At 36.5% G+C, this 14,086-nt stretch overlaps 1 protein-coding gene across 1 annotated transcript; it reads left to right on the top strand.

Moving 5' to 3' along the window:
• The first annotated feature begins 642 nt into the window (after positions 1-642).
• Positions 643-9,654, top strand: CCDC122 (coiled-coil domain containing 122). The gene is made up of 4 exons (XM_010282744.1): positions 643-756; positions 3,192-3,590; positions 4,755-4,871; positions 9,490-9,654. The coding sequence occupies exons 1-4, from the start codon at positions 643-645 to the stop codon at positions 9,652-9,654; spliced, it is 795 nt and encodes a 264-aa protein (XP_010281046.1).
• The last annotated feature ends 4,432 nt before the right edge of the window (positions 9,655-14,086 follow it).

The raw sequence follows: 14,086 nt of genomic DNA, 5'->3' as shown, positions 1-14,086 counted from the left end.
GAAGATGCATTTGTGCCAGGCCCATTGCATTTTCCTGAGATTCGGATGTCGATTTATATAACAATACAGATTTTCTTCATGAACTTACTCTATCCGAAGTGACACAGAAATAGTAAATATTTTTTCATCACTGGGAGGGTGTCTTTACAGTGATAATAGTTTGTGACTTTCAGTGTGACAGCTTTCTCAACACTTTATCTTACATTAAGGATAGTTTAATAGTTAATATACTAGGCAGTTGCAGAATGGTAATTGCAATACTGTTAATATTCAGGCTAAATAGGACAGCATACTCTCATGCATTTAAGATATTCTGAAGATGCTTTTAAGAACTATGACTATATTTACAAACTGAGGATCTGATGTGTGGAGAAGCCGGAAGAACATTGCAATACTTTATTTTATAAAATTCCGCATGCATGTGTTCTAATTCTTGATCATTTGCTTTGAGTATCCACCCATCAGTAACCTGTTCTTGTTAATAAAATATGAACCAAATGAAATAATTTATTGATCTGGGATCCCATAGGAAAGGCCTTAATATTGTTCTTTTTCATTAACAGTTAGGAATTAAATAAAACGGTGATAAAACAATTAAATTCTTTTTTTTTATGTCCCTACAGTTCTGCACTTTTGCCTAAAATGGCCCAGCAAAATTCTCCATCACTAACTGAAGTTGTAAAACAAGTTGCAGAGCGGCAGCGTTCACAAGCATCAGAGATAGGAAAAAGTAAAACAGTTCTTTTCCAATTGCAGGTAATAAGCCTTGTTTGGAGTAGTTTAATCAATTTATTTTTTTTCATTAGATGAGGAAGTATTCCTATGAGCAAGAGAATCTGATGGTACTTCATTTTTAATTAGTGTTTCCCTTTAAGTGTAAGGCAGCTGTTCTGTTCCTGTGTGTGGCATTTAGGCTTCGCCAAAACTGTGTATGAGTATTGTCATTTGTAAGGCTGCAGCATTGCTAAGACTTCATTAGAGCAGGTTATAGCAGAAGCGTTTATTTTTTATTTGGAAAAAAACAAAACAAACCCCAAAACCCACTGAGATAGCAAACCCACAAAAACATAATACAAAGGGAAGTATTCCTATGAGCAAGAGAATCTGATGGTACTTCATTTTTAATTAGTGTTTCCATTTAAGTGTAAGGCAGCTGTTCTGTTCCTGTGTGTGGCATTTAGGCTTCGCCAAAACTGTGTATGAGTATTGTCATTTGTAAGGCTGCAGCATTGCTAAGACTTCATTAGAGCAGGTTATAGCAGAAGCGTTTATTTTTTATTTGGAAAAAAACAAAACATGAGATAGCAAACCCACAAAAACACAATACAAAGTTAGAGCGCTCTGAATTTTTCATAGTGATTTCCTGTTAAATTAACGGGAAAAAATGGACTTTAAAAGCATCTTTTTGGGCAGATTTTCACCAGACTCTATAATTTTTTCTTAGCATCTCTTTCATACAAAATACGTTTTAGTTTGTGTTTGGAGTGGGTGTCCTAAATAGTCATTAAATACTGGTTTTATTTAGTAAGATTTTGTAGAACACTGGATACATGTAGTTTTTGTGAAGACTATGTAATCATTTCTGTTCTAATCTCTCACATAAATTATTATTTAACCTTTGAGATCAAATTTCTATTGAGAGACTTAAATATAAGTCTGAGGAGAGACACAATAGCATTCAGGCATTTTTGAGCACTGGAGAATGCAAATGGTAGAGCTTGCATAGTAGAGTTCCTATTACAACATATGTGAATAGCCTTACAGCTGAAAGAACTGAGGTTTAAAATTTTGTACAAAGATAACTTCTCTGAAGGAGCAGTGAAAACTTTTATTGCTTAGGAATGTCAGTTGACTGGCCACACCTTGCAAGAAGCTTTCTCCTAATTACAGAAGCCCAAACCGTAGGAAATTCCATAGAAACAATGTTAGCAGAACAGTGAAGTTAAATACTTAGGAACTTAAAGTCAGAATGCAGAACTGCTTTTTCATCTTTACATCTATTCCCATGTGTGCACATCAACAGAAGACATGGAAAACAATAATTTCCTTTCCAAAATTGAAGATCTTTGCCATTAAGATCTTTTGTATTCCTGTCCTCAGTAAATGGTGCCTGGCAGTGACACAAATCCTGCTAAAACTGTAGCCCAAGATTTCCCAATTAAAAGTTACGCAAAAACTTTTTGTTCTTAACATTTAATAATGTCTTAATCTATTCAAGACATTGAGTAAGAGATTTCATAGCACATGTAATGCTTCCATTAGGGAAAAGATAATAGGTGACATAAATCATGACGCTAATTCTCTCAATGCGTTACTGTTGGCTGTTACTTTGGGTGGGATTCATCATAGCTAGCTTACATCACCTACAAGTCAGATGTTAAGCCTGTATTAGTCGTCTAGGATCCCTCGGTGGTCATCAGAGAGAGAACCATTTCTGAGACAGCAATTCAGCCCTCCCGTCTTAGATTTGCATGTAGATGTGGCGCTTAGGGACATTGTTTAGTGGTAGATTTGGCAGTGTTAGGTTTACAGTTGGACTCCATCTTAAAGGCCTTTTCCAACCTAAATTATTCTACAGGTCTATGATTTCTTATGATGGGTTGAAGTACTACTTCCTGGAGTTGCTCACTTCTTGTCAATGAGAAGATGTAGAGGCCTTTTTAGGACTAGATGCGTATTTTTTAGGGGGTTAAAAATAGCTGGGATTAATCCTACTCTCAAATACTACTGTCATAAAGGCCAGATTAAAAACTTCAGTAGAACAGGCTAGTTAAGCTCCATCACCCCAAACACCCTCTGTGTTTATGTGTGTTTGTAAGTGATTTTTGGCATCATTAGTTATTTTCAGTCTGATTAGGACTTAAACAGATTTCATCTCTAAACAAACTTTAGGATTGTGTTTGATCTGTCATGTCCTATGTATCTGCGAATACAAAGAGTTTAAAGTAATTTCAAGGATAGTTTATTTCATATTTTAGACTCAGTCTAAGGCGCGAGAAGTCTAAGATGGTATTCTTGCATTATGCCTCTAAGGTAATGATTTTAGGAAATGAAACTCTAATCTTCCATTCAAACCACATTAAACAAGTGAAAAAGAAGGCTGTTTGACTAAATATAAGTTACAGTGTTTAACTAGATACCTAGTACACTCTCAAAAAATGTTCTTAAGTGAACAGTGAAATATTTTACAGGCAAAGTTTCAGGAACTAGAAAAAGAAATGGATTCTATTCTGTTAGAAACAAAGACGACAGAAAGGGAAATATGTCTACAAGATGATGCCATAGAATTGACAAAATATCGCTGTGAAAATCTGGAGGCCCAAGTCAGAGCCCTATATTCTGAAAATTTAAAGCTGAGGCATGATGCAGAAAAAGTACAAGAAGAGTTTGAGATGACATTTGCAAGAAATAATGAATATCGGGAAAAAATAAAGGCTCATAAACATCTCTTTTGGGAGGTGGAAAGTAAAATGCCAGTTATGATTGAGCTTGCTAAAAAGAAAGATGTTGTTAAGGAATTAAAGACAAAGAAGGAGGAGTTAATGCGTGATCTCCAGAATCCAGAAGGATCTGTTATAAAACAAGTGCAGGTACTATATTTCCTCTCTGATTCTTTTCTTTTTGTGTGAAATAATTTCGGCATAGTTTAGCTAATACAATTATTTTGTCTAATATATTTTGGTTCATGAGGGACTGACTATGGGGAATATAGGTAATTTATAATGCTACATTAATTGAAGAAATTTTGACTTCAGTATGCAGTAAGAAAAAATCATCAGCCATTGTTATCTATATGTTACTGTAAAAGTCAGGTTCATTCTATGTGATTGAATGAACTCAGCTATGAAAAAAATTACAGAGCTGTAAATTAAACTGTATGCCAAGCTATTTGTGGGCTTCTTTGGGTTGTTGGATAAACTTACATGGACACTTTTCAGAATTCTGTGGAACATTGCCATGTTGTTATTTATGTAAGAGCACAGTATTCTTTTAACTTTGCTGTCAGGTAACAAACTCCAGTTGACCTGTTTGCCAACAGGAGGTAGATTTGATGAGATGATGATAGAAAGGAGGAGAGAGGAAAAATATATTTGTTTTGATATTCTAGTTTAACACTGTTGTTTTTACTGGACACTAATTGCAATACTTATTAAAAAATACCATGTAGGAATTTTTCACTGTAAAACTTTACCAATATATGAACAAACTTTGAGTATGAAGTTGAAATGGGGTCGCAGATGTCAACTCTGATGCAACTTGCGTTACTGAAAATCTGGTGTTATTCTATTCACGTAAATTGATGAAAATTTGGTTGTACAAGCAATCTGTAAATAACGATAAAGACTCATTAACATTGCAATTCCCTATGAGAAAGGAAAATCTATCTCAAATATTACATTAAATACTCTTTGATTTTGCAGTAAATTAAATTTTAAACAAAATTAAGACCACCAAAATGAGTTCAAATTCCTGTATTGTTTTAGTTGTTTGCATATTTCAGATCAAGAGTATATCTTCTTAAGTATCTAAAGCCATGTTATAAATTATTTTAATTATTAATTTTAATTGCAGTTCTTAAATTAGCATTAATTTATGTACTATTAATTATTTTAATGTGAAATTGTTTATTACAGATATTTATCTTGTCTCTATTAATGGAGACTGTTAACATGTGACATTTTTAATAAAGCTTAATAGATGTACTGTGCAACTTTTTAAGGAGGGGATTTCTGTATCTTGACTTACATCTGCAGGAAGACATTACACTTTTAAAAAGGGAAATCATAACATTGAAAGAGTTCATCAATAAAAAAACAGATTTGCTGGAAGAAGAGAAAAAAATGCATGCTAAGCTTAGAAAAGAAATTGAGGTGAGTCATCTGAATAAAATATGACAGAATTCTTGACAGTATGTAGATAGTGCAAATGAAGTTTGAAGTACCTTATATACCGTTGCTGGCCATACATTATTCAAGTATATACAGTAACCATGGTATCTTAAAATCTTAATACTGATAGTCTTTCTAAAATTCAGAACTTAATTGCTATAATGAGAAAAATTGAAGTTTAAGAACATTTAGTCTTAAATTTTTGGAATGACATCCTGAAAAGAAAAGTCACTGAATAATAGTAAAGCAAAATGCAAGTTTTTTTATTTCTGTAATACTTTTGAAATACTTTAAATTTCACTGCTAACTTGATGATTCATGACTTGCCTCATGGTTCCTGATAACTCATCAATGGGACAATCAATTGCACCAAGAAAATGGACTTCCTATGAATCTCCCTAATTTGAGCTGACATTGAATTAGGGATAACACAGCAGCCACTAATTAGCTGCCAAGAAAAAATTCTGATAAATAGTTAAACCCTTCTCTTTTTAAATAATTGAACTATATTTTACATTTTGTTCCTTACTGAAATACTTTGTATGTCTAGATAGTTTTTAGTTGGAAGTTTCACATCATTTATCTTTTTAGTTCAAATAAATGCCAGAAAATCTAATGAGCAAAGCTTGATAATATAAAGATTAACTGATATGAGGTTAGCTCTATTGCCCATTGCAAAATGTAGGAGGAAAAAAGAATAATTTTTCATGTGATAGGGAACAGCAGAGAATTTAAAACTGAAAAGCAAAACACAGCCACTTTAGAATAGGTCTATGCTATTCAGCATCTGATAAATATTTTATTATCAAGCCAACATCCTCCTAAGAAAGTTCTCTAAACCCAAAGCAAAATTAGGCAGCCGAAAAATAATGTTCTTCTCTGTTACTGCAATCAATTTAATTAAATAGTGAAGGTTAACCTGCTCTTCAGTTGTTTGGATTATACAATCTTTTTTTTTTTCAGAAGGAAGCAGGTTTAAAAATGGAGTCTTTCAGGGTATAATTTTCTATTAAAAGCTCTCTGGAAAACAGTCCAATTTTTAATATACAAATTGGCAGTGGAAAAGCAGGAACATTAATACCTAGCAGTCCTCAGCACAACTCAGGAAAAGAATACTCAAGCCAAGCATGGGAATAAAGTGAGACATGGATGAGGTTCCATTGAGCTGCAGTGGTGGGATTCAGCTGCAGACTGCCGACACCTAAATGTGGTCATTTGAATGCAGGTGGCTACACGTGAGACAGACAGGTTCTGGTTATAATCACTGGAGGTGTAGTCAGTGCAGTTGATGTATTCTATGGATCAATTCAGTTGACCATATGTAGGTGTTTACAGTAGGGTAAGCTGCATAATTTGTTTTTTCTAGAATTTACAGTATGCATTGGCTACATTTTTGTCAATCAAAACAGGAATGTAGACATGTAGGTTGCACATACACTTCTAAAGCTAGGTGTCTTAATCTGCAGAGTGAACCCACCTCAAGGCTTCAGCCCTACTCATAGGACTTTTATATTTTTCATGGATTCTCAGCTTCTAGCACTGCATAGGCCAAAAGTAACTGACCTCCTTATAACCTCATGAAATTCAACAAGGCCAAGCACCTTGGTTGGGGCAATCACCAACATCAGTACAGGCTGGGAATGAATGATTGAGAGCAGCCCGGCTGAGAAGGACTTGGGGATGGAAAATTGAACATGAGCCTCAATTTGCACTTGCAGCCCAGAAGGCCAATCATATCTTGGGCTGCATTAAAACCAGTGTGGCCAGCAGGTCAAGGGAGGTGATTCTGCCCCTCTGCTGTGCTCTGGTGAGACCCCACCTGGAGTCCTGTGTCCAACTCTGGAGCCCTCAGCACAGGAAAGACATGGACCTGTTGGAGCAGGTCCAGAGAAGGGCCACGAAAATGATCAGAGGGATGGAACACCTCTCCCATGAGGACAGGCTGAGAGAGTTGGCGTTGTTGAGCCTGGAGAAGAGAAGGCTCCAGAGAGACCTTATTGTGGCCTTTCAATATATAAAGGGGGCTTGTAAGAAAGACAGGGAAAGACTTTTTAGCAGAGCCTACAGCAAGATAGCAGGACAAGGGGCAATGGTTTTAAATGGTTGAAAGAGGGAAGGTCTAGATTTGACATAAAGAAGAATTTTTTTATAATGAGGGTGGTGACGCACTTCACAACTTGCCCGGAGAAGTTATCACTGAAAGTGTTCAAGGTCAGGTTGGATGAGGCTTTGAGCAACCTGATCTACTTGAAGATGTCCCTGCTCATTGCAGGGTGGTTGGAAGTAGATGATCTTTCAAGGTCCCTTCCAACCCAACCCATTCTGTGATTCTGTGATTCATGAATTTGCAAAGAGCATGTGAGCTCCCAGGTTTCTGAGCCTCCAGATACAAGAAAACCATTGTGTCTGATTAATGAGTTTGCTGTTGCTGTAGGACTTCTGGAGTCTTGATTAAGCAACGATTAAGCATTCATCTAAGTCTGCTCCTATACAGCCCTTAAATGCCTACAGAATTCCTGTTGAGGCCTTGTTAACAGCTAAGCTGGCACTCAGACAGAATGGACTGACTTCACAGCCTTGGTGCTCCCCCTTTGCCTCAGTGTTATTTCAGGTTTCCCACAAAGATTTTCCCAACTAAGCACATCGTGCAGGAATGTAATTCAGAATGGCTTTCTAAAGCAGCTGAATTTTGGAAAGTTAAAAATGTATTGATGAAATGTCTTTCTGCAAGGAAATTTGTGCCTAGATTTCCTTTTTTTCCCCAAGGGAAGTTGGTGATCTGACACTGCTAAATAATAAACCCTACAATTAATTAATAACTGGGTTGCTTCTTATCAGGTGGGGGGCTGATGGACTTTTAAGGCTGTTTGTAAAGACTTTGTCCCACTCCCTTTCCTGAGCACCAGCCCCACCACCCATCTCTGGAAGAGCAGAGCGTGTTCCCAGCCTTGGACAGGGGTGTCAGGATAAAGCAGGGTGGTTGCCTATGGAGGGACAAGGCTTAAATCATAAAGAATAATTCAAGACATCCACGAATAATAGAAAAATAGGTTGTTATGCAAAAATAATAGGAAAGAGAAAGCTCAAAAGGCTGCATGTTCCTCTGCTGCCCTTCTTCCCCCACATCTGTGTGTAGCTGTAGTATTCTTGACAAATGCTTGTCTATCCTGTTCTTGAAGGATTCTGGTGGTGCAGATTCCACAAGTGCGTGGACAATTTTTTTCTGATAGATAACTTATATATACACAAGGCCTAGTAAAAAAGCAAGTTTCCCCCTCCCCTCTGTCCATTAAGCGTATTAGTGCTCCCTGCCTCAGCAGATGTGCCGGGCAGTTCCCAATAATCACAGAATCACAGAATTAAGGTTGGAAAAGACCTTTAAGATCATCAAGGTCCAACCATCAACCCAACACCACTAAACCATATCCTGAAGTGTCACATCCACACTTTTTTGAACACTTCCATGATGCTAGGGACACACTTCTAAAAAAAGCAGATAATATTGATCATAGATGTTTCAGTGTCATACAGCTCGGTCCTAGGGCTGTTCAGATACTGCAAGCACTCGTTCATATGAGTGAATCTGACAGCGTCCCTCAAAAAGTTGTGAAGGATTATAGTGGAGAGCCAGGCAACATGAAGAAAGACAACCCCTCACCAGTAAAAGGCGTCAGTGTAATTTATAAAATATTAGTGAGGGAGAGAGTTAGTTATACGTGAAATTTAGGCAGTGAGACTTGCAGGAAGTCACTGGCAATGCTGTAGTTCTGATGCAGCTGTACACCATCATGTGTACGTTAAATAGAGTGTAATAATGTTTCAACAAGCAGACACAAGAATAATTATACACTACCACTCATATGCCATTCAAACTAGTGTAAGCAAGCCCAAATTTTCATTAAGTGAATACCCATTATTTTCATTTTTATTATAATAAATGTTTCATGCTTTTACACAGCAGAATACAAGTCTTCAGAGGGTCATCTGCAGCAGCTGTTCTTCACATAAGGCAGCAATGGGGGCAAAACTGATACAGTACTGTGTTGCCACAGTATTACCTTTCTAAGGAAAACATAGCTTTTTAAGTGCAATGCAACAGTGAAGGTGCTGTTACAGCCATCTAGGCTACCTCATTTGTATTCTAATTTATACCCAAACACACTTGTCAAAGAATGAAAATTTATCCTTTCTTACCTCTCACACTGGAGCCTGAAATCTTCCACATGCAGAATGTTGCCACAGCTATGAGATGCTGTCTCTTTGGGTGGGATTTACTTTGTTACATTTTAGACATCTACAGAGCAGATGATACCCACATTGAACTGCTCACATAAGCTTTTAGTGGGACGGAGCTTTTCTTCCCTTAGTGGGAAAGATAGGCATGATTCATATTGTCCTAAAGCAGATATCTGAAATAAGTAAGATTAATTGCTTCCTAGATGTTTCTGTGCCTCTTCAGTAGCTATAAAATGAACATGGAATGACTTGGTCAATTCACAAATGTCAGATTCTACACTTAGAGTTAGGTGAGCTGAACCCATGTCTGTAAATAGTTTTACTTGAAAGAAATTTTGAAGTGAATTTTATTCTATTTTATTAGGTACAGAATAAAAGATATGATGCTATCCTAAAACGTTTGCATTGCCAGCTGAACAAACTCCATTCAAATAAAAGACAATGGCACTGGAACATTCAGCAGTTGGAGAAGAAGGCAGCAGAGCTAAGAAAGTGTCTTGGGGTAGTGGAGTTACAAAGTAGCATATAAAAGAAACCTAACAAGGCTACAATGTGGGTAATCTTTTGCAGAAAGAGGATCTTCTTTCCCGGAAATATTACAAATAGTAAATAGCTCCATACCTGGGCCAGGCCTGAGTGATTTCTTTCTTTTTAAAGTTTTTCTCCCTTTCATCTGTGGCCTCAACCAGGCTGTGCTCAGTCTGTAATGCTTTGGAATAAGTTTTTTACTGTAGTCAGACGCTGTTCAGGAAGAAAGTTATTAGCATTTCCACGTGTTTTCAAAATATGTGCCAATTTTATCTAAAAAGTCATTTGAATTCAACCAAATAGGATTTGAGGAGTTCCTTTTTATTTGATTAGATCTCTGAAGATTGAGATCTACATTGTTTTTCCTACAGAGAAACTGGTATCAGTGTATATTTGCATTTTTTGAACACCAAGATTCCATATCTTTTATCCACATCCCTCATTACTGCAACCTACTAAGGAACTCAGAAAGCTCCGATGGCCTGTATTTTGCTGTGTGGGAAATTCATATAGAGGATGTTACAGCCAGATGTCCTAGCATGGGGGACAAGGAGGACATAGGCTGTCCAGCTATAAAAGGCTTAGGAGCAAGTACGCTCAGTACTGGGCTTCAAATCATCTGACTTCAACTGTTCTAATATATGTTAGCAAAGAGGAATGAGTAGGTAAAGAGAGGACTGCATCTGGACAGCTTTCAAAATGGAACAATTCACTCTCTAGAAATAGGAATGCATTTTTATAGATGATTGGTTATAGAGGAACTTGCTGTGTAGAGGATCTTAACTAGTACTAGCCATCTAACATCTAAGTGCTTAATGTTCAGTAAGGTGATTCCTAACATAAATGACCACCTATTAAAAATTCTTGTTAAAATAGTAGTGAAGAGTAAACATTTCTCTTTGCCTTCCTTTTATAATGTGCTTGGCATTTGAGGAATTTACAGTACTTTCTTCATTCCTATACTTAAGGTAACAATTCTGTATGGACATAACCTGTAACATTTATCTGTTCTATGAAAGTAGCTTTTTATTTGAGGTGTTGTCTTGAATAATTTAGATTTATCTTTACTCCTGAGTATAAAATGAAGATTTTAGCAAATTGAGTCTTTACTGTAGAAACTGTTAAACTGCCTAGATATATTGCTAGCTTAGGAAAGCAAAGTTTAAAATGCAATAATGTTACCAATTGTGTTAGAACATGCATATATTCATGTATATTTACATTTCCCATAATATGTTATTATCCTTAATATGTTTTTTCACTTAAGATAAAGTTATTTTAAGCAATATGCCAACTTGTGAAGGCTCTCTCTCAACACTGGTAGACTTTCAGGTTTGTTTGACTTGGTCTTTTCCCTTTGCAAGACTATCAACCAGGCCACTTTCATTAAAACAATAATGCAGAAGTTGAAACCTCAATATCCTATGCTATAGTAACATTAATGTCATACAAACAATTTGCTGGGTTAAAACTTTTCTGGCCTAATTTATTTTAAAAGAAGACAAAGACATTTTAAAACTAACCCCTAATCTTAACCACCTTTCTCTTCTAAAGTTACTCACACATTCACTGCTGATGAGTTCAGAAAGCACCAACAGAACACTGAGTCTTATTATGTACTTTACTGTAACATGACAACTGTTTATCCACACACAGAGCAAAACAGCTTGCATTTGATTAATGTATATCATCTGGAGAGACTTGAATAATTGGAGTATTTGCTGCCTTATTGGTAGTTTCAGTGATTAACTACTCTTCTTTTGTTTTGTATCATTTCTAACTTGAATTTATTCAGCCATCCAATGAAAACAGTGTACTTTATACCTTCTCCATAAAAATACTTATGCACTGTCTTCTTGCTGAATTAAGTAGAACAAGCCTTCCAACATTGTTGACAGTCAGATCTGACCAAGAGCTTTAGCTTAATGTATCCCCCCAAAAGTGGTGCAACATCTAAAATTCTCAGGGTGAAGACTGCATGCCCTCAAATGTGCCTTTTACCACTGTAAAATGTCTTGTTTTCATATTTAGTTTCTAATTATTTCTGAACCAGAACAGTCAATGCAGCAAGATATGTTTCTTATCAGCTACACAAATTACTTCAGCCAAATTTACTTTGTCACTTATTACTATGGTTATAACAGCACAGTTTAACCTTGCACTTTATTACCAGTTGAAAGTAGCTCTAGCAAACAATCCAAACCTTCTCATGAAAGAAAAATATCACACCTTTATTTTTCTTTTTGACCAACGAAGATGTTCATTATTACTTCTCTGGGTATTAGGGCAGTTTCTACGTATCAACACATGTACAGCATGATTCACTCATATCAAGTAAATACCTTGGACCTACATTTTCCTTGTTCCTTTTCACAAATCTCAGTAAGTTTCAGTATCTCACATGACTTTTATGGTTCTTTTGTACATGTTTTGAAATTTCTTAATATAATTTAATAAAGGTGAATACAAGAGCTGTATGTAATACTCCCATTAGTACTAATATGCAGAGGAAATGTTCCCTTCTCCACAGAGGCCTTCCTAAGGCCTAAGTTGTCTAGTACTCCTTTTTGCTCTGACCTTTGCAAGAGAGCTCATGTTCTTGCCTACTTGGGTCCTTGACCCCTTCAAGGGATCTCAGCTATGAAAGGCATATTTCTCCTTTTTCCTCAGTGTAAAACTTGCTTTTTCAATATACATATTTAAATGGAGTAAGCTTTTCTGAACTGTATCTGAAATACTCTGCTAAGTACAGAGGATTCTCCTACATCTGGTAATAGCTGAACTCTTTCTGAACACGAAAGAGCCCTGGCCACTTGTGATTCCCTCCAATTCATGTCCTGGTTTTCCTGAGAGGAAACTCAGTTGTGCAGGCCAGAAAGGGGTTGCTGTGTGGTTTAGCTGTATGCCTGTATGAATGGTGAGAGCTTTGGAAATTAAAGTACATCTCAGCTTCTCAGCTTTCCTGCCACAAAATGTAGCTATAGATTGAGTATTTAATGTGTGTCTGTGCTATGTATAACTGTTCTGCTCTCATTTAATTAAGAAATGATGCTTGAACTAAGTTTTACTTTAATTCCATATCAAAGAAAAATACTAGTGTTGGTCATAATACCAATACCTGTGGAATTCTACTATGAATATCCCCTTCCTATCTTGGATTTTCTTTAACAATTATCTGTGGAAATGTGTTAGCTAGTCCTTAGTCCATTTTACTTACGCTTTACTGACTGTATAGAGTATGAACTCTATATATGAACTCAGGTGTTGTTTAGTGCAAAGTCCACCATGTTGCAAAAAGTCTGTTCCATCTCTGAAATAATTGGTTATAAGATATGGAAAGTTATTGTCATCCTGCATCACTGTCCTAGTTAAATGCCACAATTATAATCTCTCATCCCACATAAACGTACTATTTGTGTGTTTCACTCGACTGCCTTGACACCCAAGTTGATTCATCTCTAATCTTTGAAGCTTTGATTGTCCTCAGTCCCCACCAAACTTGTAGAAGTTTAGTCACTGAGTACACTTGAAATCTGTATTCTGTTGTTTCATGTGCTAGACACCACATTTTTGCAGGATCAAATGCATTTTGCACGCTTCTGATTAAACGGAACTTTGTATCACACAGTATTTACATATTTTCTCAGTTGCAGCATTTCTAACTTCCCATTCAATATTTAGCAGGTAATAAATATAAGAAAGGCATAAACATTTTACTGATGAATTGCAATTAATCAGGAGAAAACTTCATCTGTGAAAAAACTCAGCTGAAACAAGGAAATATAAATTACTGCCTTCTCTAAACTAAGAGCATTCTGTACAACATATGAAAAAAAGAAATGTATGTAGCTTTTTATAAAAATGTCTGATTCCAACAAATCCTGGCAACCTGTTGAGGCCACTTTTTCTTGGTACAATGTTGAACAGCAGTAGGTTGATCTCAGGGCATTTTTTTCCCTTAGCAAGCAAGCACAGACAGTAGGAGAATGATCTATGATTTTTGGGGAATAACTCAGTGAATGCACTTTGTGTTCTTATTACATGAGGCTCTCCCAGCTCCCGGTGGAGAAGTGTGCTGCCAAACCTGTATCAGTCATTTCTGAGGATGGGTGTGGGGCTAAGGCAAGAATTTCTGGCTTCAGTGCTCTGCAAGCAACAGGGAGAGGAGTGACTGCCCACTCTGAACAGCAAAACAGACAGCAGGCAGCAACGGACGTGTGAATAAATAACACTGTGGAAGAAATTACCCACTAATGAGTCCTACGCACCGCTTAGTCTGAAGCACAGGAAACTGGGTTTATTCCAACAATATAGTGTAAATGAGTGTAATAATACAATAATATAATACAATAATATAATACAATAATACAGTAATATCATAAAAGGTATTGGGGGAACTCCACACTTGACAGGCAAACAATACAGCCATGGGA

The sequence above is a fragment of the Phaethon lepturus genome, unplaced genomic scaffold (assembly GCF_000687285.1).
Source record: "Phaethon lepturus isolate BGI_N335 unplaced genomic scaffold, ASM68728v1 scaffold6642, whole genome shotgun sequence".
NCBI classification, from domain to species: Eukaryota; Metazoa; Chordata; class Aves; order Phaethontiformes; family Phaethontidae; genus Phaethon; species Phaethon lepturus.
This window is presented reverse-complemented; position numbering and strand designations above follow the sequence as displayed.